The 25,614-nt window shown below is 40.8% G+C and overlaps 1 protein-coding gene across 2 annotated transcripts in view; it reads right to left on the bottom strand.

Annotated features, from left to right (window-relative positions):
- Positions 1-25,176, bottom strand: part of LOC120532582 (calcium-activated potassium channel subunit beta-3-like) — a 39,052-nt gene extending 13,876 nt beyond the window's left edge. Inside the window, exons 1-3 of one of the 2 annotated variants that reach the window (XM_039758715.1) lie at positions 25,076-25,176; positions 19,425-19,542; positions 5,300-5,500 (exon numbers count right to left, since the gene is read on the bottom strand). In XM_039758715.1, coding sequence (XP_039614649.1) covers positions 5,300-5,500; positions 19,425-19,465 — 242 coding nt within the window. In that variant the 5' untranslated portion in view covers positions 19,466-19,542; positions 25,076-25,176. Of the gene's footprint in view, positions 1-5,299; positions 5,501-17,825; positions 18,044-19,424; positions 19,543-25,075 lie in introns of those variants that run through there. The other variant, XM_039758707.1, reaches the window with a different exon arrangement.
- Between the last annotated feature and the right edge of the window lie 438 nt (positions 25,177-25,614).

The raw sequence follows: 25,614 nt of genomic DNA, 5'->3' as shown, positions 1-25,614 counted from the left end.
GTCCCACAGGCACTACACAGTCCCGCACTAAGCGCACTAAATAAACCCAAACAAAAAATACTCTTCCTTCACTCCTCCCAGGCAGCTTTGTCCTCCTCCCGACTCTGGTGCCCTGAGTTCTGGCCGCAGGCTCCTTTTATAGCCCACCCGGAAGTGCGTCAGGTGGTAATTAACCTACATTAGGCTGCACTTCCGGGTGTGGCTGCATTATCGCCCACACGGGCTCAGGAAGCCTTGCAGCTAACCCTGGCGGTGGTCACGGAACCCAACAGGGATGACCTCCAAATTCCTATGCCTGTCGCCCCGATGCAACCCAGGGGGGCTGCCACCAAGTGTTCCGGGGGACATAGCATGGATCCCATGGCTGCTGCCCCAGCTCTTGTGTCAAAGGGGTGTCTCGGCTGTCCCCCGCAATGCATAAAAGTTTACATTTGAAACCCTACACTCAATACTTCTGTCTTAGTTTTTCACTTTTAAAAATGAACATGATTTAAAAAAAAGAAAAAAACAGTTCTGTAATGTTTGTGCACATTTTAAATAATGTAAGCCCCGCCAATACTTGGTATTCCAAGTAGATGTCACACAAAATGAAAGACTGAACACAGCTCCGCCCATTTCCTAACATGTGCCTCCAGCTCTAATTATCTATGACTGCTGCATACTAAACATTGATTAGCAACAGTCACAGACAGGAGGGGCTAGGGGCGGAGCCTCAGGGACTTCCTGCAAGTATTTCTCAAATTGTTTTTGTTTTGTGGAGGGTATTAAATCTGTTTTTCAAAGCGTAGCATAAGAATATAAGCAATTTGACAAATAAGGGGAGATCATTCAGTCCAACATGCTGTCCCAACATTTATTCCAAATACTTCTTAAAGGTTGTCAAAGTTTCTCTATAGTTTGTTCCAGATTCCAATGAAGAAGTGCTTCCTTCAGTCTTACATGTACTTCCCCTTAATTTTCACGGGTGAATACACAATTCACCATTTAGCTGAAAACGTAAAACTCTACATCCTTTGCAGAGGTTGCTTCCTGTAAGACTGTGTCTCCCAACTTATATTTATAATTGAGCTTTCTTTTACCCACATAAAGCACATTATACTTTTTTCCATTAAACTGCATTTTCCAAATGTTTGACCTGGCCTGAATACAGTCCGTGTCTTTCTGAATTATATTTACTGCCTCCACAGTATTTGCTGTTCCTGTAATTTTAGTATCATCTACAGATTTACTAACTACACCGGAATCTATGTCATTACGAGGAGAGACAATGAATATGATGTGAATGGAAGATCAGGGTAAGAGAAGCGACAGAGGCTAAAGAGGAGGTGGATGGATAAAGTAAAAGAAGATCTGAAGGAAAATGGCTTGACTGGTGAGGAGGTGCAGGACCAGGCTGATCAAGCACATCAACCCCACATTGAAGTAGGAATTGTTGAAGAGGAAGAAGAAAAAGTAACATTCCAACTACAGACCCCTGATGGGCCCCACTAATAACTATACCCCATGTGGAGCATTCACCTCATACCTGTATACATTGTCTCTTTCCCAGTTAACCAACTTGAAATCCAGTTTTGTAGGTTACTTTTGATGCCAATATCGTCTAGTTTCAAAATTAATCTACAGTGTGGAACTGTATCAAAGACTTTTTGAAAGCCTAAGAAAATTATGTCAAAGGCCTTGCTTTTGTCTAGTAGGTTTTACTCTCTTAAACTCATTCTGGCGTTTATTTAATATATCTTCATAGAGAGATCAGGGTTCAGTATTACTTGCTACAAACATTTTTCTTTCTTTCCTTTTTTTTAGAAAAGTGATGTTAAGTGATTTGCTTAATCTCAAAGTCAGTCAAAGTCAGGAACTGAATCACACCCTTGTCTTTTAAAGCCAGGTGTCACCTCACTATACCACCTGCCTGCCTTAAAATTTTAAATGAAGGTTTTAAAATAAAAATAAAAAAAAAAAACTAACAGATTCCTTTTGTTTAAATTAATAAATTAATGGTCATGTGAGTCAAATGTATCCTGGTGGTATTAGGTCCAGAATAGAAAATATCCTGGTGGGGTTACCAGTCCACTGCAGAAGAAAACAAGGTACAAAATGTATATAAGGAGTAACAGTCAGGTGCTATGCAGACTTCTTAGCCCTCAATAGGCAGAGTTCAGTAGGTAGGTTCTAGAACCTTCTCAATTAATTTCACGGTTGCGAGGGCCAAAGACTGGTCAAAAGGCTGAAAACAGGCATGGGAAGACTAGTCCATCACAAAGACCACTCTGACTCACACATGCACATAAATGCACACACACCTTATTCACACATAGTGACAATTTGCATTTGCCAATTGACATAACCAGATTTAAAATTTAAATATAAAGACCTTTGTAATGAATTTTGATTAAATGCAACTTGTAAAGCTATTCTGTTACGACAAATGTTAGGGAATAACAGAAGTGATAGGCACACGTAATTACAGTGACAGACCATTATGGATTTCAGGTAAATGTGGCACTCTGGTAGTAAATTATAGGGTGACCAGGTTTTCTAAGCCCTAACCAGGACACGTGTCTAGCATGTGTGTCCACATATAAGGCCCATCGTCATTTGTTCAATGTCTGCTTTATCTGATTATCAGCAGCGAGGGATCAGAACTTGAGGAAAAAAACATCTTTTCAAATGAACACAAATGATAACATGCAGTACTTGAAGTGGAAACAAATCAATGGCAGTACGATCTGTTTGTGGTATAGCGGGTCCACGGCTTCTGAAAAAAGTCAGGTTTTTTAAATCCGTATAGCCGTGTCGTTCTCCGTGGGTGCGATTGCACAACCGCGGGGAGTTAATGGGGTGATTGGAGCGAGTCGCACCTGCACGTGAGGGTGCGGTCACTCTTGTTTGCCTCATTGGCTTCCTGCAGTGTGTAATTAAGACGCTGTGCCCACGGAGGCAGAGAGAGGGGGATGAATCAGGAATCGTGGAAAAAAAAAGATAAAAAATCGGGGAAAGAAATGGAAGGAGGTAGAACGATGTGAGAAGGAGGTTAAAGTACGGCAATGGCAGTCTAGGCTGGATGATCTGGCCACCTTGAGTGAGTGAGTGAGTGAGTGAGTGAGTGAGTGAGTGAGTGAGTGAGTGAGTGAGTGAGTGAGTGAGTGAGTGAGTGAGTGAGAGAACAAGAGAACGAGAGAACGAGCGGAGGCCCCGCGAAGGAGCGTTAGATGTAGGCGCTCTAGGGGGCTAGTTCGCCCCACTGACAACTAGCGAGTGGGGTGAGAAGGAGAGGTGACATCCCGCTGGATCTGAGGAGCGACTACGGGTGCGCGAAAGATCACGGGAGGAGAGCCAGCCTCGTCGGTCTGGCAGTGACGTCCGTTTGGAGGCCAAGACGGAGGTTGACAGAAGGAGCTCGTGACTGTTGGGTCTCCGCGGCTGCAAGTAATGGTGAGCCGGGGAGAGAGAGATGGAGGTGGGCCAGAGAACAAGAAGGGTGTGAGAGACTGCGTTTGTAACTTCTACATTTTTTACCTCAGATTTTAAAGGATTTATTTATTGTTGATGGTTTTAACACCACTGGACACTTGATTTTTATGGATTTATTTATTGAACTTTGACGCTGCACTTTTGCACTTTTTGTTTTTGATTGTTTTTGAATAAAAGCACTTTATGGAATATCCCCTGGCCTTGAGAGATTTGTCCCTATGTGTCAGCTCATCTCGGTGACATTATTGACGGTGTTGGGTTCAAGGGCTCCTGAACAGCAATAGGGGGATGGAGTCGAACCCGCATCGTCACACTGTTTTTGTCTGCTTTTTGGTCATTCTCAAATGCTGTTCAAATGTAACACATTTTATTCATTCTTTCCTTGACAGTGTTTGGACCATGCTATATCTTTCTATATTATACGCTACCATGGCTGCTGGTTTGTCTGTCCAGGATTTTAAATCACCTGTAGCTTGCAAACCGTTTGACCTATTGACCTGAAATTTGGTACACATATACTACGTGATGGCTACTATCCGCTTTCAGTGTGATGATTGACCTCCAAGGTTATTCCTCTTTTTATTTTTATTTTATTTTATTGTAGAATCAACTCTCGGCAGCAACCAGCAGGGCGGCCGTGCTGCGCATGTGTACGGGCGTTGTTCTCATTCCTACCACCTTCACCGTCACTTCCTCTACCTGTTCATATCTTAAATCATTCTTGAGGCAGATTGAAGACTCAAGTGCCAGCTTAAGTGAAAAATTAAGGAAAACGTACTAAGCAATTGCAACATAAACGCAGAGTTAATCAGTTTTAACGCAAAAAGATGCTGAAAAAAGAAGAGAAAAAGTTAGACGCTAGGGTGGAGAAAAGAAAAGCTGCTCAGGAAGCAGCAAGCGCATCAACTTCTGAGCAAACAAATGCTAAATGTACAGAGAAAGAAAGAGGATGAAAACTATAGGTCAAGTGTATTCACTGCACTACACTGTTACGCTGGTTATATGTACATTAAATTAAATTAGGAGCTCCTCTTGGATTTTTGTATGTGCTGTTCTTACCTGTTTTATTAGAATGGCAGCCTAATAAAACTTCAGTTATTCTTCAGTCTGAAATTGGAACTGTCCAGTGACAGAGAAATAGTAAAGCATTATAATATGTAGATAATGGAGCTGTGAGCTTGGGTTAGTGTAAGGTAAGTAGTACTAACTAAATCTTTATTTCCTCTGAACACAATGACTTACAGTTACAGGGTACTTCAGTCATCTGTAGATAACCCTTTGTTCTCCTGGTGGGCTGGGGGAAAATGCAAGCAAAGTGTTCTGCCCATGTAATCATCCAGTGACATGACTTCCTACTCTGTGCACAAGTCTGCTGGTGTTTTACTACCTTGTACTGAGGATCTGTTTGCCATCAATGGTGTGTATTGGAAGTGAAAAACAGGAATATCTACAAAATATACAGGTTGGTGTAACCACTGCCAGGTTAAAATTGAAACAGTAAGCCAACTGGTAGCTGAAGTTGCATGGAATGTGTGTTTGCAAATTTGTGAATGCTTTTCATTGAGAGATTTTTGAATTTTAAAACTGTGTACGGCGTGATCTGTTCAAGATGTCTCAACGAAAATTGAACTGCCTCAACAAATTTCCTTGAAGAATAAGTGCCACTTTTCAACAAAATTGATGCATGATGGGCCAAGTTGTTTCATGTGTACAGACACATGGACACACAGGCGGATGTGGCTATCGCAATGTTTCATAGATATATGCAAGCACACCTAAAAACACAAAACAAATAATCATTTCACGTTCAACTATCATCTGCACTTACCTCATCATGAATGGCTTAATAAGTGTAATTCCCAGCACAAAATACATGAGGATCGAGAAACCCATCATGCCAACTCCCAACAGAATAGCTCGGTCTTCCCCAGCACTGGACACTGGGGCCTGGGCCTTGGATTTGTCGCCACCCTTTGCATCATTGTTCTCTTTTTTCTTTTCTTTGACAGAAATAGAACTGATGGCATCCCTAAAGAAAAAAAAAATTAAGTAAAGCATCTTCAGTGAGTGGTAACAGCCATGGCTACCCTACAATGCCATGTGAACTGACATATTGCCATACTGCATGTACTGGCAGAGTTCAGCACAAGTTGGAGTGAAAGAGGAGTAATAGGAAGAAACTATGCAACAGGTTTGTGTTACAATTTAAAACAAGTTAGTTAAAGTATGCATGGTTAACATTTGGCTCATTCTGAGACTTAGTTAATTGTTTTGTAAGTTGGACCATTTTTAATTTTTGTTTGTTTACTTCATCAAACAGACAGCTGTCACTAATAATAATATAATCACAAATATTTTTTGTAACATTGAGTTATATATAAAAACAATTGTGATAACAGAATGCACAGAAAATCTGTTTTTAATAATATTTTACAATATAATGCAGTTAAAAACCAACCCCAAATAAACTTGTAGTGACTGAAATAGCATTCATAGACTCTAAAGTCATGTGATATAGTATGTGGCTAATTGTAGTTAATTGTTCTCAAAAACATTTGAAAGAATTACTTACTAGAGACTTAAAGTCGAATGGTGGAGTCTCAAACTAAACTGGTGGCAGCAATGGACTGTGATAGGTAGCAGAACATTCTGAAGCTTTGCCACTTGATTATTGCAACTCATTATAATCTGAAGATAATACACTCGTGAGGCTGTTTTACTGAACATGTGCTTATTTACTACTGATGTTAAGGTTCACAGAAACACACTTAGGGAGTATCTTTCCTCTTCCATTCATTTTTAGATAAGCCGGGTGACTTTTCCTTTTCTTTGTCCACACTTTTTATTTTTACAAGTATGAGATCATTTAGCTGATCTGATATGACTTCAAGCAGTAGAAGAAGTGAGTTGGTGTTGCATAGATTCACACAAGTCATTGATGAAACAGTAAAATCTCAATAGCACGCAAATCTGCTGGCCTTGGGCTTAAATTTTGTCATTAGGAACACCTCCCACATTTTCTTCTTCTTTCGGCTGCTCCTGTTAGGGGTTGCCACAGCGTATCATCTTCTTCCATATCTTTCTCTCCTGTGCATCTTGTTCTATTACACCAATCACCTGCATGTCCTCTCTCACCACATCCATAAACCTTCGCTTAGGCCTTCCTCTTTTTCTCTTCCCTGGCAGCTCTATCCTTAGCATCCTTCTCCCGATATACCCAGCATCTCTTCTGTGCACATCATCCAAACCAACGCAATCTCGCCTCTCTGACTTTGTCTCTCACCCGTCCAACTTGAGCTGACCCTCTAATGTACTCATTTCCTTATCCATCCTCATCACACCCAGTGCAAATCTTAACATCTTTAACTCTTGCTGATACCCGTCTGTCACAAATTACTCCTGACACTCTTCTCCACCCATTCCACCCTCCCAGCGCTCTCTTATTCACCTCTCTTCCACAATCCCCATTACTCTGTACTGTTGATCCCAAGTATTTAAACTCATCCACCTTTGCCAACTCTACTCCCTGCACCCTCTCCATTCTACTGACCTCCCTCTCATTTACACACATGTATTCTGTCTTGTTCCTACTGACCTTCATTCCTCTCCACTCTAGAGCATATCTCCACCTCTCCAGGGTCTCCTCAACCTGCTCCCTACTATCGTTATTGATCATAATGTCATCAGCAAACATCATAGTCCACGGGGACTCCTGTGTGATTTTGTCTGTCAATCTGTCCATCACCATTGCAAATAAGAAAAGGCTCAGAGCTGATCCCTGATGTAATCCCACCTCCACGTTGAATGCATCTGTCGCTCCTACCGCAGACCTCACCACTGTCACACTTCTCTCGTACATATTCTGTACAACTCTTACATACTTCTCTGCCACTCCTGACTTCCTCATACAATACCACAGCTCCTCTCGAGGTACCCTGTCATATGCTTTCTCCAAGTCCACAAAGACACAATGCAACTCCTTCTGGCCTTCTCTAAACTTCTCTATCATCATCCTCAGAGCAAACATTGTATCTGTGGTGCTCTTTCTTGGCATGAAACCATACTGCTGCTCACTAATCATCACCTCACTTCTTAACCTAGCTTCCACTACTCTTTCCCATAACTTCATGCTGTGGCTCATCAATTTTATTCCCCTGTAGTTACTGCAGTCCTGCACATCCCCCTTATTCTTAAATATCGGCACCAGTACACTTCTTCTCCACTCCTCAGGCATCCTCTCACTTTCCAAGATTCCATTAAACAATCTGGTTAAAAACTCTTCTGCCATCTCTCCTAAACACCTCCATGCTTCCATAAGTATGTCATCTGGACCAACGGCTTTTCCATTCTTCATCCTCTTCATAGCTGTCCTTACTTCCTCCTTGCTTATCAGTTGCACTTCCTGATTCACTGTCTCCACATCATCCAACCTCTTCTCTCTCTCGTTTTCTTCATTCATCAGCCTCTCAAAGTACTCTTTCCTTTTGCTCAACACAGTCTCCTCACTTGTGACTACGTTTCCATCTTTATCCTTTGTCACCCTAACCTGCTGCTCATCTTTCCCGGCTCAGTCCCTCTGTCTAGCCAATTGGTACAGGTCCTTCACCACCTCTCTCTTCACCTTGCGCCTTATCTCCTTGTACTCTTGTCTATTTTCTGCATCTCTCAGACTATCCCACTTCTTCTTTGCCATCCTCTTCCTCTGTATACTCTCCTGTATTTCCTCATTCCACCACCAGGTTTCCTTTTCCTCCTTCCTCCTTCCAGATGTCTCGTCAAGTACCCTTCTTGCTGTCACCCTTACTACATTTGCTATAGTTTCCCAGCTGTCTGGTAACTCTTCACTGCCACCCAGTGCCTGTCTCACCTCCTCCCTAAACTCAACCTTGCAGTCTTCCTTTTTCAACTTCCACCATTTGATCCTTGGCTCTGCCCTCACTCTCTTCCTCTTCTTGATCTCCAATGCCATCCTACAGACCATCATCCTATGCTGCTTAACTACACTTTCCCCTACCACCACTTTCCAGTCCTCAATTTCCTTCAGATCAACTCTTCTGCATAGGATGTAATCTACTTGTGTGCATCTTCTTCCACTCTTGTACATAACCCTATGTTCCTCTTTCTTCTTAAAATACATATTCACCACTGCCATGTCCATCCTTTTGGCAAAATCCACTATCCTCTGACCGTCTTCATTCCTCTCCTTGACACCATACCTACCCATCACCTCCTTGTCTCCACTGTTCCCTTCACCAACATGCCCACTGAAATCCGCTCCAATCACCACTTTCTGTCCCTTGGGTACACTGTTCATCACTTCATTCAACTCACTCCAAAAATCTTCTTTCTCACCCATTGTACACCCAATTTGCAGTGCATATGCACTAACAACATTCATCATCACACCTCCAATTTCCAGCTTCATAATCATTACACTGCCTGACACTGTTTTCACCTCCAAAACACTCTTGACATACTGTTCCTTCAGAATAACTCCTACCCCATTTCTCCTCCCATCCACACCATGATAGAACAATTTGAATCCACCTCCAATCCACCTGGCCTTACTCCCCTTCCATTTAGTCTCTTGCATGCACAATATATCAACCTTCCTTCTCTCCATCATATTTGCTAACTCTCTCCCCTTACCAGTCATACTGCCAACATTCAAAGTTCCTACCATAAGTTCCACTCTGTTTACTTTCCTCCTCTTCTCCTGCCTCCGGACACGTCTCCCTCCTCTCTTCTCCTTCTCCTTCTTCTTCAGCCAACAGTAATTTCCACTAGCACCCTGTTGGCTAACAGTACTGGTGGCGGTCGTTGTTAACCCGGGGCTCGACTGATTTGATATGGAAATTTGTATTGTTGTCCGCATATTGATTTGGCAAAATGTTACACCAGAGACCCTTCCTGATGTAACCCTCCCCATTTGTCCAGGCTTGGGACCGGCACGAAGAAACACACTGGTTTATGCATCCGCTGTGGCTGGGCAGGCGTGTTCTTAGGCATATGCGAACTACGCATCCATGTAGGGCCCCGACCCAGCAAAATGATTTTCGTGATTTTCTTTGTAAAAATTATAGTGCGCTTCTTACACGGTCCATTGGTTTTTTCATGAGGATAGACATGGACAGACAGAGTGGAAGGACAAAGACAATTGATGCTTTCACATTTTATGTCAATCCATGTAAAAATGAATGTAAAAGCTGCCTTGGATAAAGTTTTTAGCCAAACATACAACAAAAATAAAAAACAGATAAATGACTCCATCCACTTCAGCTATCCGTGTGGATTCCTCTTTGGAAATGCAGACAATATTTGATTCACATGGTGTCATTTGCACGCTGCATGCCACTTTTTTAAAGGCAACTAACTGCCAGCCACTCAACTAGCCACAGATTCTATCACAACTGTAGCCAGAGTCTGTGTAGTAGAGCCTTGCCTTTGTAGGGAGTGGACTTAATAAAAGAGTTCTGTGTTTTATACAACATTATAATCACTAATTCATTTTAGATGACAATATAATCACTAATTCAGTACATTTTCATTAAAAACATCATTACAAGTTTGGGTCATAGTAAACTTGAATGGATTGGTACATAAAAAAAAACTCTGATGCCACCTATAACAGTAGAACAGAAACTGTGACTTCCAAGGTCAATGTGACTAATTAGTTCATACTGTATGTGCTTGCTGCTGTACTGGAGAAAGAGAAAAGAATGAGCACTAGTATCACATTCACATGTGGATTGTATTGAGGGGAACTGAATGGGGTCATCAGTAGTAACTGCCATCTATTATCTTTTTGGACCTGGATGATTATACATTTTTTTACACCATGGTCTTCACTATTATATGCCGCCACAAGACCTAATTGGTTTTGTTACCTACAAGAGATTGGTCTGGTTCTAGTGTGTTACATACTGTACAGGCTAGTATCTGCTACACCTGCCTTTCAAAAGATGATGGCACCCAGATAGAGACTGCATGTCCAGTTCACCCTGACCCAGATACACAGCAGAATTCAGAAAGAACAGTCTGTGCAGACAGTTCATGAGGGCATCCATCCTACATGAGCCTTCTGACTGCCTAGAAGAGTAACAAGAAAAAGCTGTTCCCTCCCACACGCCTGCTATGTTATTGGACTACCGAGACTTCAAAACATTTCTCTCAGAGAAAGGATTGATAAAATGTGAAATGCTTGTTATTCAGGAGTTAACATCTTACCAATTGTGTCACAACACATACATGTTTGAAAAGGTCTAACTGAATATGCTTGAAATGATTTTACTAGGGTGCAGTTAGGAGACCCTGGTTCTCTTCCTGGGTCCTCCCTGCGTGGAGTTTGCATGTTCTCCCCGTATCTGCGTGTGTTTCCTCCGGGTACTCCGGTTTCCTCCCATAGTCCAAAGATATGCAGGTTAGGTGCACTGGCAATTCGAAATTGTCCCAAGTGTGTGCTTGGTGTGTGGGTGTGTGTGCACGTGTCCTGCAGTGGGCTGGCGCCCTGACCGGGGTTTGTTTCCTGCCTTGCGCCCTGCATTTGCTGGGATTGGCTCCAGCAGACCCCGGTGACACTGTAGTTAGGATATAGTGGGTTGGATAATGAATGGATAGATAATTTAACTAAATTTATCTGAAAATGGAATACATTTAATGACAGCTTAGACAGTAACAAAAAAAGTAAAAAGCACCTCATCTGAATAGTTTATCGGAGGAGGCTTTGACTAGCACAAGTGAATAAATGCTAGACAAACTGAACATACAAAAGAAAGACAACAGCCAAGTCAGGGAGTATCATAAAACTGTCACTGTCAGGAAAAAGTAAAGTAAATGTTGGGGTCTGTTTAATCCTTTGGTAGGGATATGAAGTTTAACAGCAAAGCATTGAAACTCGTATCACTTTTGTGAAGAATACTGTATTAATACAGTGTTGTGAAACTTGTATCAAATTTCTCTTGCCATGTGACCAATGATGTCCGAACCTTTGAACGTCACTGAAAACACTGGGAATGTTCTGACTTCTTCTACATTTTTCAGTGTCCCACACTCTACAAGCTGTAAAAGGAAATGGGAAACTACTAATTGTATTTTATTATTGAGTTAAATATGGAGTCCAGAAGTGGACAAAAGTATTCAAGAGTGTGGGAACATTTTGACAATACTGTACATTTCTTAGGCAGTGGAATTATAACGTGTCATTATTACTGTAGGTGCAGTTCCTAAACTTTCTTGTATGTTCCCTGCTCAAAAAACATATTCCCTACATTCCATTATGGATCATTTCCCCTTAATACTATTATTCACAGAACATCCATCCATCCATCCATTTTACAACCCGCTGAATCCGAACACAGGGTCACGGGGGTCTACTGGAGCCAATCCCAGCCAACACAGGGCGCAAGGCAGGAACCAATCCCGGGCAGGGGTGCCAACCCATCGCAGTTCACCGAACATTGTTGGGAAAATAATAATCTATCACATTGTCTCATGTCAAAAACCCTCTCACATGAAAAACGTGTTACATAATTATGAGTCGTTTGGGCTTATAGTCATATTGGTTATTGGTTAGACATTATTTTAGTAAGTCTTGAAAACTGTCACACATGATAAAATGTTAATTTATTGTAGTATTTAAATGACAACATGATTACCAGAATATCATATCATGATACACACAGAGTGTTTTTAGGCTTTTACAGCAGTTGCCTGATTGAAGCAATGCTTGTACAAATGCTTCCTCTGCTGTTTTGACAGTCATGGTTGCTTTCTGTAAACCAAAAGATGTTCCTGTTTTCTAAGTTGTGAAACTTCAGGTCTTTTTCCATTACAACCTCACAAGCTTCATGGGGTTTCATCCACTAATCATTAAAGGAACATATTGCTGTTCTGTTTACAACATCTTTATCTGGTTATTTCTAGGAAAGGGGGAAGCTCTGTATTTTCATTGTGATGCAATAATAATATAATAGAATGCTATTGTATAATGTATCCACTAGAGGCCACTATACTTGAATATAAAAAGGAAACTGTAGGAAAGTAGAGTTAGTTAGAGGATACCTGGCAGTGTAAGTAAGAATAAAGGCAAGCAACTATAATATTAATTTCTTTTTCTTTCATTTGTACAAACAACACAATACAGAAGAATGTTGATTATCCTAGCTAATTGGAACCAAGGTTGGTTTGGTTAATGTAATAGTCTGGATAATCAAACTAGTTTGACTCTATTGGCCAGGGTATGTGACAACCAGTGAGCCTCAGGAAGGATCCTGGTCTGGATCATCTTATGAAGTGATGGGCAGCAAGTGCAGTGCAAGGAATCAGCAGTGTGAATGTGCAAGCGGGAAGTATGTGAAGCCACATATGGAAGGAGCCATGGAAGATCAGGTGGTGTTAAAGGTCTGGGCTGCCAAATGACCCCTAGGGTCCAAAAGTTCTTAAAATTCACCCAAACAACTGTTTAAAATTGCAAGTCTGCCTGCAAAAATATACTGGGAGGACATCCCCCAGGACACCATCTGTCGTCCCATTAGGAGCATGTTCCCCCGCACCGCCACCCCCTGACTTTGTCAGGCATGCATACAAGCACGTGAGGGCCATACAAACTACTGAGTACGATATTGAGTTGCTGCAATGACATTTTAGCAAAATGGACTAGCCTGACGCATCATTTTTTCACTTTTGTCTTTGAATTCAACCCTCTGTAGGTTGATAATTTTAATTTCCATCAAATGATGTGGCATCCTTTCATACCTAACACATTACCCAGTCCTTATCAGTATTGATATCCAGTAGGATTTTTTTTCCCACTGAGATCTGACGTGTTTTCAAAGTGTTCATTTAAGTTTTTTAAGCAGTTTATTTTTTGGGAATTGTATTTGAAAATAAACTTTACCATTTTTCTCAACACTATATTGTATATATCTTTGAAAAAGCATTCAAAAATGAATTCAGCATTGCAAACAGTAATGGGTTTTGTGGCAATGGTTTGGATGATAGATACAGTATTTAGATAATCGACTTATTACTGTAGTTGAAGAGCATGTTCTTAGTCGCTCTGTTTTCCTGGATTTTTCGTCTTTGGTTCTTAAGCTTTACAAAATAGCAATGAGTGTCTTTGTCATTACTGTATATAAAATTCAATTCTTAATATACAGCAAGCCCTTATATACAACAATTTAAACAAACCTTTCTTAGACCCTATCAAGTGGTGCCTCACAGCTCCTGATTCTTAAAATGCATCTTAAGTCTTCCCATTTTTACTTTATCCATATGAGTTTTCTTTGAGATCCTCCAGTTTATTTGTCCTCAGGGGGAAATGTGGATTTTTACAGATGCTGTTTAAATAAATAAATACACACACTCACACCCACACACATATACATTGGTCCAAACACACACTGGAATGACTACAAAGCAAGAAAATTCAAAACAAAGAAAAAATTCTAACTTGGCTGTCACAGTCACAGTAAGGCATTATGCAGACATATTGATGCTGGTACAAAGGAGCCCCAGTAGTGTTTCTTGACAAACTTTGGCTGAATAATTAGTTGGCTGAATGTACTCAGTGTTACTGTGTCAAGAAGGTGAGGATGTTCAGCATTGTTCATAATAGCACTCATATTTGTTTAACTTCTCTCCTTTGCTATTACCTACAGTCGATCCAGAGTGTGTCCTACAACTGAGCTTGTCCTTTTAATTAGCCTGTTAATTTGGTGGGCCTCTCTTGAAGTGATGTTATTATCCCAGCACACCACAGCATAGAAAATCACACTGACCATCACAGAGTTATAGAAGAAGTGAAGGATGTACAATGTGTGCTAAACAAAAAAAAACTGAAGGATGTCTGGAATGGTCTGGGTATAATTACTAGATTTGGCCAATCCAGGGTTCAGGTGCTATAAGGGGATGTGGACAAAGCTGATGCCTTGAAACAATTTTTTAATAGATATTCCCTCCCACTGTTACCTTCTTCCAATGATCAATCTCCTCACACCATCTCTACCACATCAACTGGAATGGCCACTGACAAGTCCATCTCTGAACATCAGTGTGGACTGTCCATAACTGAAGACAAAGGAGACAATTGAGGAAGCTACACACAGGAAAAGTTGCATGACCATATGGATTCAATCCTCGAGTTCTTAAGGCCTGTGCTGAACAACTGTGTGGTGTCCTCAGTCACCTGTTCAGTTGGTCCCTAAGGCTTCAGGAAGTGCCACTTCTGTGGAAAATATCCTGTATTGTTTGTGTTCCAAAGAAGGTGGGCGCCTCTTCACCTAATGACTACAGACCAGTGGCACGTACGTCTCACATCATGAAGACCTTTGAGAGACTGGTCCTGGACTATATGAGCCATTTTGTGATAATCCACCGGGACCCTCCGTAGTTTGCCAATCGGGCAAAGATTAGAGTGGAGGATGCAATTATCTCTCTGTTCCACAAGGCTTATTCTCACTTGGGCAAAGCTGGCAGCGCTGTGAGAATTATGCTTTTTGATTTCTCCAGTGCATTCAATACCATCCAGCCATCCCTGTTAAGGAGTAAACTCAGAGTTATGCAGGTGGAGGAGCCTATGGTGTCCTGGATAATGGACTATCTGTCAGGCAGACCGCAGTTTGCGAGACTCAAGGACTACGAGGTGTGGCAGAAAAGTAATGAGACTGGCAACACTGCAAGCGATCTGGCAACGCTGCGCTGTTGTCCTTGATAGAGCACGTGTATCAGTACCCTCCCATAGCTCAGTGCGAGTTTCAACTCCTTCCGTTAACTACGTGATTTTTGTTACTGCTATTAGCAAAGTTGTGTTTTTGGTTGTGTGTCACGCAAAATGGAACAGCGGAATTTGGAGCAACGCTGTGCCATTAAATGGCAAGTGTGACGTTTGAAAAGTTAAAACAGGCCTATGGGGAACATTCTTTATCCCGAGCTCAAGTTTTTCGCTGGCACAAATCATTTTTGGAAGGCAGAAAACACGTTGAAGATGAACACCGTTCAGGGAGGACTTCAACTTCGAAAACCAATGAAAACATCGAACGTATGAACACTCTTGTGAGATCAGACTGTCGTTTAACATTAAGAATGTTGAGTGAACAAGTAAATTTGAACAGATTTACCGTTCATCAAATTTTGACTGAACATTTGCACATGTGAAAGGTCTGTGCCAAAATGGTGCCGAAAAACTGCCCTCTCCATAACAGAATTTTTGACCTCAAAAGGCATTCCTGTGGTTCCCCAGCCCCCTTATTCACCTGACCTCAGTCCATGTGACTTTTCCTTTTTCCTAAACTGAAAAATGTCCTCAAAGGACGTCATTTTGGGACTTTAGAAAACATCCAAAAGAGTGTAACGGACATGCTGAAGACCATACCGGTTGAAGACTTCCAGCGCTGCTACCAACAATGGGAACAACGTCTCCATCGGTGTGTAGCTGCCCAAGGGAATTACTTTGAAGGGGATAACATTGATGTTTGAAAAAAATAAAAACTTTGGTAAATAAAAAATTTGTCTCATTACTTTTCTGCCACACCTCCGTATGTCTCTGATACGGATGTGAATAACACTGGAGCACAACAACTGGAGCTCCTTTTCTCTTCACTCTGTACACCTGAGACTATAAATATAATACCAGGCCATGTCACTTGCAGAGATTCTCAGATGATTCTGCACTTATAGGTTGTATTGATAAAGGGAATGAGACAGAGTATAGAAGTCAGGTGGAAAAGTTCAGGTCTTGGAACACAGAGGAACTATATAAGAAAGGGCAGGCTCTTTTCCCTTAGGAGGCTGCCTTTTTTAATTTCAAGCAAGCTACGTGACCCCACCAACTCACACATAAAAGAGGGGTGGACAGGGTTGGCGTCAAAATAGGTATACAACTTGGGCACCAGAAGGGATTTCAATGGCAACTTGCTTTGGTTAAGATAAAAGGAAGAGAAGCTTAAAAATAATTCATTACACCTACTCTCGCTCCCATTCTCCCCATCCAGTTTTTTTTTTTTTTTGTTGCAATCTTCAAAGTTCAAAGACACGTTTATGGCCAGATGCTATTCCTGACTCCAATCTCCTTTAATTGCATTTCACGGCTGGCATAAGGAACGGAGACATTATTTTAATCCCAGGTCACAGGAGAGAGGCTATTATAGTTACCCTGACTTTGCAAAATTATTACTCTTAATAGGGTGAATATTGCAGCATTTTTCTTTTTAGATGAGAAATAACTAATATTGTAGATAATGATAGTGGGATATTTGTCTCCATGATTTTGATCTGAAGCATAGTAAAGTGAATAAATGGATTACTTAGTCTTCTCTGCAAGAACATTTGTCTTTCAAACAGTCCATTTATCCATTTTGTAAATCTGCTGACTTTTGGTTTAAAGTATAGCAGAATGAATAAATGGATTGGAAAGTTATCTCTTTAATGATATTTTTTCTTTCAAATAATCCATTCATTTATTTTGTAAAGCCACTTTTTTTTATTAGAGTGAAATAAAGAGCCAAGCTCTATCAAACAATAATAGATGCCAGCCAAGAAAAATCCTGGCCCCATCGCCCGTCTGCCAACCTAACACTATGACATAGGACTCAAAAAACAGTCTTAATAAAAAAATACAAACAATGACAGGGTAGAAATGAGATATTCTATATAAAGGGCACCCCATCTTAGAATTAAGGGTGGAAATTCTACTGTACAAATAAGATCACAACATATTCTTTGACATAGAAGTGGAATCTCTTACTATCCAGCACATTTGTATTACTGCACAATATTTCTTCTATAAATACGACTGACTTAGAGCACTTAGAAGTCTTTTTGGAGGAGGCAGCTAGTAGCATGATCATGTCCTAAAAGAAACAGTAACCATCTAGGGAACCTGCAACTGCTTTTTGTAAACCTAAGGCTGCAATAATGCAAAAAGGCCACTAAGTATATTATTTTGTTCAGCTTTTTTCATTAGAAATATTACATTTACTTATTGGCTGACACCTTTTTCCAAGGTGACTTACAATATTTCTGATACAATTGGTTACATTTCTTTTTTTTTGGTTTTCCAAATACAGCCCATGCAGGTCAAGTGGCTTGCTCAGGGTCACAGAGTGTCAGTAGTAGGATCTGAACCCACAACCTCAGGGTCTGAGGTCCCACACCTTAACCACAACACCACACTGCATGCCAGATTGCCACCAAATGCCGCAAAATATTTTATTGGCAGAGATTCCATATGTACAGTACATTATTTTTTCAGTTGATTCATGGGTAAAGATAAACGAATTCCTTGTTGCTTCAGTGCACACAATTTTAATCTTGATTTTTTGTTTTTTAACTAAGAAGGTATAAAATTCTTTCCCTACCTGGTCCTGCGCCTCCGTGCACTCTGCATTGTGATCTGAATGGGAACATTAAAGGATCCCCTGTGGCTTACTGGCTGCAGAAACATCCCTTTTGGTGTGGGACATGAGGTTTTAGATGAGAGGAGCCCACGCTGACACAATCTTCACAAATCTTTGATTGTAGGAAGTCGAGCACTTTAGCATAGTTGGCTCTGACATCTACACTCCAATTAACAAGAGGTGCTTTGTCCTTCTGAGAAGCTAAATAGGCAAAATCATTGTGAGCTAAGTGGCCTGCAGCGTGCTGGTCTGGAAGGATCAGGACCGCCAAGCACGCTGTCACCAGGCTACAAGGCTTCTGTGCATCATCAGGGCAATGCTGCTGCGGCAACCCTGGGGTTTCTATAGAAACTTAAAGCATCAGGGAAAGTTAGCTGTCTCTCTGGGGCTTTGTTAAACACTTGTGGATGAATGGATACTAGTTGTTTATCACTGCAACTAATTCGGAAATGACAGGATCTGCGAGTCGGCGCTACACGTTTTGCCACATCCCATTACTTAGTACATAGACAAGCAATTAACAAGAACTCAATCTGATATCTGCCTGGGACGCAATAGTTAGTTTCAGTCTTTAGTTTCCGGAAACCTTCAAAGGGTCTCACTTTTTAAAGACTATACCTGATTCAAGTAATTGAATAATAATGTTAATTTTAAAAGTACCCACTCAAACCATTGTTAAACCTGCTTTATTCATTTTAGGGTTTTGGCTTCAATAGCCTACTCTGCAAGCTTCAGGCACAAGAGGCAAGATCCATCCCAGTTCACTTGGGGCACACACATTCACTCATACCAGTTAGCCAGTTTAGATACACCAATTAACCTACCCCGTGAGCACCTGGGATGTGGGAATAAAATCCAATCAGACGCATGGAGAATATGTAGATTCCACCAAGACAGCGATTGAACCTAGGATGCTGGGACTGTAAGGCAGGAACACTAACTACTGCAATAACCTGAAGGTAAGTATTTGAAAAATATTATAAACCCCTGGCTAAAATAATATTGTCAGTCCACCAGAAGCCACATCTTTCTCCACTTGCACAGGTTCTAGGAGGACATAACAGTATTAATTAAAGAGCAGGGGACATTCTTGTTCTTAGGTAACTGGTCAGTTTTTTTAATGTTATTCATAAGGTCAGGTTCAGTCAGCTGAAGCAAAAAATCCCAATGGCCTCCTGCTCTCTTTTTACCACTGCAAAGTATTATTGTCTCTGTTTCACAGCTCTTGCCCAATTATTTAGGAGTTATATTCCAAATGAGAAAACAAAAAGTAAGTGAATAAAAAATGTGAAGTAAGTAAGCATATTCTGTGCTCCTGTAATGGACATGGTAATGCACATAGTTTCACATTTTAATACATCCTTATTCTAACATATTAGATAAAAATATGCTTAATATTTACTGCAACATCTTATTTTCCATATGTATTTAAAGTCTATTTATTAAATTACAAATAGACAAATCTGGAATTCAGCCAACAATGTCCTTGGTTGCTTATTTAATATATTTATGAATTATGCTTTCTGTAAGCATGGCAACCAAAACCAAGTAGTACTTTACCCAACAGGATGAATGAACATCTTTCCTCTTATTTTACTCATGTTTCCAGAAGTGCCACGGCTTGTCTTCTGATTTCACCGGCTTTTTCAAAAGGGCACTGGAACTTCTCAGTCAATGGCTACATTAAAAAAAGAAGGTTAGAAATCTGTCTGCCTCATTTTATACATCAGGCTTTTAATAATTCATACTGTTTGGTAATGCACGTGATGTGCCGTGGCAAGATCTAGATGACAGAAGGGCAAAAGAACCTTTGCTGTGTGTGCATATTTTAAAGAGATAGATCATTTTTTGCTTAGACAGGCATCAGTCATCTGAAGTCCTCTGGTTGCAGTTTTTTTTTTTTTTCCCACAGATGTATAATGTTAAACAGAGGTGAGTAGCCTGTTGGCTCTAGAGATAAATGGACATTTATCTGGTGATTTAAAATTGGCGGTGTGTACCCATTAATGAAATAAACTATGTCAACAAATAGTATGGAGGGCAGGGAACCAAAGTAATAAGAACAACAGGAGAGTATAAACCATGGCATTACACAGATTTCAAAGCTTTAAATTGGTAATTCTAAAATGTGGAATTTCTACTGTACTGTTTTACCTATTCCCAGATTTGGTGAATGTTGTATAACCCCTTTTCTTTCCAGCTTCAGATCTCAATAAAGATATCCTGATATTCTCCTTCAGAATTTGAAAGTCATTCCTCCTTTAATGAGTGCATGCTCTTGAGTCCTTGAGGAAAAAAGCAACCCCATACCGTGCTGCTCCCACCACCCTTCTTCACTACTGAGATTACGTTTTAGTGTTATTATGCAATGTTCTAATTTCTCCAAGCAAAACACAAAGTATCAATTCTTATCTCTTCTCCAAATAAAACATTGTTTCAGTAGTGTTGTGAAACATCAAGGTGATCTGTAGCAAACGTGACACATGCCATCAAGCTTTTTGGAGAGGAATGATTTACTATAGAGCAACCACCCATGAATGCCAATCTGTTCATCGTTCTTATTGTAGACTCAGACACAGAATTTATCAAGTGCCAATGATGTCAGCATATCCTTAGCTCTGACCTCATGGTTCTTTGTCACTTGGCTCTGGGCTAATGAAGATCCAACTCTTTAAAGAATGCTTTCGCTTTTCCACTTTTATGTGCTTCAACAACTTTTCTTCCGAGTTCCCCTGGAATATCTTTAGATTGGACACATCAACAAATCTATATTCTGTTTTTGTTTTTTTTTAATAGGCAGGGAACAATCTCAGATCTGCATATGTCATTGATTTGAACAACTTAATCTAATTTTCCTTAATCCTAATAAATCATAAAATGCTTTGTTATTGAATATTTCAACAATTTGTGCATGAAAGATAACATGATATGCCATTTTGTGTGAACTGTTCAATTAGACTTTATTTATATTATGACTAAGATTAAGATTAAGGCCATTTACTCAAAAATCCAGAAAATTCCAGAGTGTGCTTTTACTCACAACTGTACATCCACACACATGTCAAAAAGGAAGCATTAACTCCATAGATGGACCGGGTTCAGTTCTGAGAATTGCTTACAGTGCTGCCTCAAAGTTACAAAAGCAACAATATAACCATAAATCGTCATTTTATAACACAACAGCACAAATAATAATTTTATCCTATCTTTTATCCTTAGCTGTATTGAAGAATCTTTCAGCATATACAGTGCATCCGGAAAGTATTGACAGCTCATCACTTTTTCCACATTTTGTTATGTTACAGCCTTAATCCAAAATGGATTTTTTTCCTTAGAATTCTACACACAACACCCCATAATGACATGAAAAAAGTTTACTTGAGGTTTTTGCAAATTTAATAAAAATAAAAAAAACTGAGAAATCACATGTACATAAGTATTCACAGCCTTTGCTCAATAGATAGATAGATAGATAGATAGATAGATAGATAGATAGATAGATAGATAGATAGATAGATAGATACTTTATTAATCCCAAGGGGAAATTCACATACTCCAGCAGCAGTAATTAAATAGTAATAAAAATGCATAAAAATAGTAAAATACTTTGTTGATGCACCTTTGGCAGCAATTACAGCCTCAAGTCTTTTTGAATATGATGCCACAAGCTTGGCACACCTATACTTGGCCAGTCTCTCCCATTCCTCTTTGCAGCACCTCTCAAGCTCCATCAGGATGGATGGGAAACGTCGGTGCACAGCCATTTTAAGATCTCTCCAGAGATGTTCAATCGGATTCAAGTCTGGACTCTGGCTGGGACACTCAAGGACATTTGTTGTACTGAAGCCACTCCTTTGATATCTTGGCTGTGTGCTTAGGGTCGTTGTCCTGCTAAAAGATGAACCGTCACCCCAGTCTGAGGTCAAGAGCGCTCTGGATCAGGTTTTCATCCAGGATGTCTCTGTACATTGCTGCAGTCATCTTTCCCTTTATCCTGACTAGTCTCTCTGTTCCTGCTGCTGAAAAACATCCCCACAGCATGATGCTGCCACCACCATGCTTCACTGTAGGGATGGTATTGGTCTGGTGATGAGCAGTGCCTGGTTTCCTCCAAACGTGACGCCTAGCATTCACACCAAAGAGTTCAATCTTTGTCTCATCAGACCAGAGAATTTTGTTTCTCATGGTCTGAGAGTCCTTCAGGTGCCTTTTGGCAAACTCCAGGCGGGCTGCCATGTGCCTTTTACTAAGGAGCGGCTTCCGTCTGCCCACTCTACCATACAGGCCTGATTGGTGGATTGCTGCAGAGATGGTTGTCCTTCTGGATGGTTCTCCTCTCTCCATAGAGGACCTCTGGAGCTCTGACAGAGTAACCATTGGGTTCTTGGTCACCTCCCTGACTAAGGCCCTTCTCCCCCGATTTAGTTCAGTTAGATTTAGATCAGTTTAGATGGCCGGCCAGCTCTAGGAAGAGTCCTGGTGGTTTCGAAACTTATTCCACTTACGGATGATGGAGGCCACTGTGCTCACTGGGACCTTCAAAGCAGCAGAAATTTTTCTGTAACCTTCCCCAGCTTTGTGCCTCGAGACAATCCTGTCTTGTAGGTCTACAGACAGTTCCTTTGACTTCATGCTTGGTTTGTGCTCCGACATGAACTGTCAACTGTGGGACCTTATATAGACAGGTGTGTGCCTTTCCAAATCATGTCCAATCAACTGAATTTACCACAGGTGGACTCCAATTAAGCTGCAGAAACATCTCAAGGATGATCAGGGGACACAGGATGCACCTGAGCTCAATGTTGAGCTTCATGGCAAAGGCTGTGAATACTTATGTACATGTGATTTCTCAATTTTTTTATTTTTAATAAATTTGCAAAACCTCAAGTAAACTTTTTTCACGTTGTCATTATGGGGTGTTGTGTGTAGAATTCTGAGGAAAAAAATGAATTTAATCCATTTAGGAATAAGGCTGTAACATAACAAAATGTGGAAAAAGTGATGCACTGTGAATACTTTCCGGATGCACTGTAAATCTGCAAATCAGCTCCTGACAAGTGTCCCGCAATAAAAGTTCAGTGGTTTTGAGGTTTCAAAAGCCAGTGTGTGGTAAAACATTTTGTAAATTTAAAATAACTTGCTTTGCTTGCCAACCCCGGGCCTGCATGAAGCGCGAGCCACTTCACGTCTCTGTCACTCACGTTGTGAGGGGGGGCTGAGGGGGGGGCTGAACACACGCTAAGGAGATGTGGTTGCTCCACCGAAACCCCCTCTTAAATGGTGATACAATGGGAAACAAATACATTTTTTTTTACCTCCTCTTTGCTCGATCAGCTGCTGAATTGGTGCTACTGCTGCCGTGCCATGTGATCTGCATCTCACTGACTTGTCTCTCTTCTCCCCCAGACATCCTCTGCTCCTGTTGGGGGGTCCCACTCCTGAGGCACGCCCCAATGTAGAGGAAGATTTTCTATTCTTTTAATTGAGAGATGGAACTGTCCCCTTCCGACTACACAAGGAGCTCCATTCACTCCTGATAGAGACTTATGTTTGTTTGAAGTGTCTGAATAACGTTTCTGTCTCTAAAATCTCCTGTGCCTCTGTGCAACTCTGTTACCCAAGCGTGACAGCATATGTGGATTTCACTTTCACCAAACAACAAATCTTTAATTCTTGTGGATACACCTCTTCATTGGGAAGAAACACAACTTTTCCCAAATGGCAACACGAATTAGACCATCTACAAGTCTCTGACTTAAAGTTTAAATCCGAACGATATATTCAATCTCTTTTCACTGTTCCGTTATTTCACCGAGTAATAATTTCCATTTGTCTGCGCTAATGCAACATTTAATATCATTTTTCTGAGACTTTCAAATTTTTGTACTTCCATTATCTCTAACCTGCTCTGCATGTGTATCACATCAATGTTTTTGAATTCTTTACAACATTCTACTTTGTCATCTACTATTTGTCTTTTATTTCCAGACCCGGGTGTGGTTAAATCCCTTGGCACAAAGTCTCATCTCACGGGACGTGAAAGTTTCTCTCTGAGAAAATCACGTCTCGTCTCCTTCCAAGATTTTTTTTTTTTAATAGAGATATACTGTTTTGGTATAATAAGCCAATCAATGTTTAATTAGGAGCTTTGTCACCCCATGCTAGAAAATCGCTGGTCACAAAAGACCTTATCAGCATTTCTCCTGCCACAACTTAAGAAATAATTTCTCACAGATTAATATGCTATAGGGTGGCATGGTGGTGCAGTGGTAGCGCTGCTGCCTCGTAGTTAGGAGACCTGGGTTCGCTTCCCGGGTGCTCCCAGAGTGGAGTTTGCATGTTCTCCCCGTGTCTGTGTGGGTTTCCTCTGGGTGCTCTGGTTTCCTCCTACAGTCCAAAGACATGCAGGTTAGGCGCATTGGCGATCCTAAATTGTCCCTAGTGTGTGCTTGGTGTGTGTGTGTGTGTGTGTGTGTGTGTGTGCACGCCCTGCGGTGGGCTGGCGCCTTGCCCAGGGTTTCTTTCCTGCCTTGTTGGCTGGGATTGGCTCCAGCGGACCCCCGTGACCCTGTAGTTAGGATATAGTGGGTTAGATAATGGATGGATGGATAATACACTATAATGATGAAAGTATAAGCAAGGATGAGTTATAAAAAAGGAAAGAAAAGCAATGTTGCATAACAATAATAAGTAGAAACAATATGTGAAAGAATACAATTCTATAAGCGGAGTGCAATACTTATTTGGATACATAGACCGCAGTGACATGTTGAATATTAATTAAACTTAATGAATGCCTACATCATTATACCTGTATTTTAGATTTCCCATAATACGAACATGTATTAATGAGTCTGCAAAAACAGTCTGTATGAAGAGCCAACTGAGCTTTAAAATTGGAGTTTTTTATTTTATCTTGTCAAAACAGATTGTTTACTATTGCCTCTGCTACAGTAACTCTCATGTTTGTTTCTCTTTGTTGTTGTTTAATATTGTTTGCAAATCTTTTTTGAATAACATGGATAACTGAAGTTGTGAGAAATGACTCCCATTTACTTACATGTGGCAGCAGCTGCCGGACCGACCTGCACCCTCTGTCTCCCAGAGTGCCAGAGCTAATTGCTGGGCTGCCAGCAGAGCTATTGAATGGACACCAGGGAAACAGAGCAGGAGCCCAGCTCCGCAATAAAAAGAGAAGGTACAGACCTTACCTATCTTCTATCATCATGTGCAGTTCATGTTCGCTGGCAATTAAAATAGATGACCTCTCAAAGCTAATCAGAAGCTGAAAAGAAAACAAGCTCAGCAGTCTTCTGTACTTCACAGAGATGTTGTTTAGAGCCAGACTCCGCAGCTGCAATGAATGGATTTAAAATCGTACGGGCAGGCAGCAGCAGGACCAAAAGCAGTAGAAACAAAGGAAGTGGACTAGATGTTTTCATGAATGGAAAATTGTGCAACCCAGGTCACATTACAATTAAAGCACGGGTATGCAACCAAAGTATTGAGCTCCTAGTGGTGGGCTAAAGAACGTATTATATGCAGAGAGAGTTTTCACATGCTGTTGTGTTGGAAGCTTATGTCCCATCTTTGAGAGGTACAGCAGTCACAGCAGACACAGTACATATTGTGCTTAACAAACTCATTACAATTTCTGGGGATCATGATTCACTTTCTTCCATCGTCAACAATATTTAACACTTTGTGGACTGTACAAGGGAAATCAAGATCCTGGGCTTGTTATATGCCA

Source organism: Polypterus senegalus, chromosome 1 (genome assembly GCF_016835505.1).
Source record: "Polypterus senegalus isolate Bchr_013 chromosome 1, ASM1683550v1, whole genome shotgun sequence".
Lineage (NCBI taxonomy): Eukaryota > Metazoa > Chordata > Cladistia > Polypteriformes > Polypteridae > Polypterus > Polypterus senegalus.
This window is presented reverse-complemented; position numbering and strand designations above follow the sequence as displayed.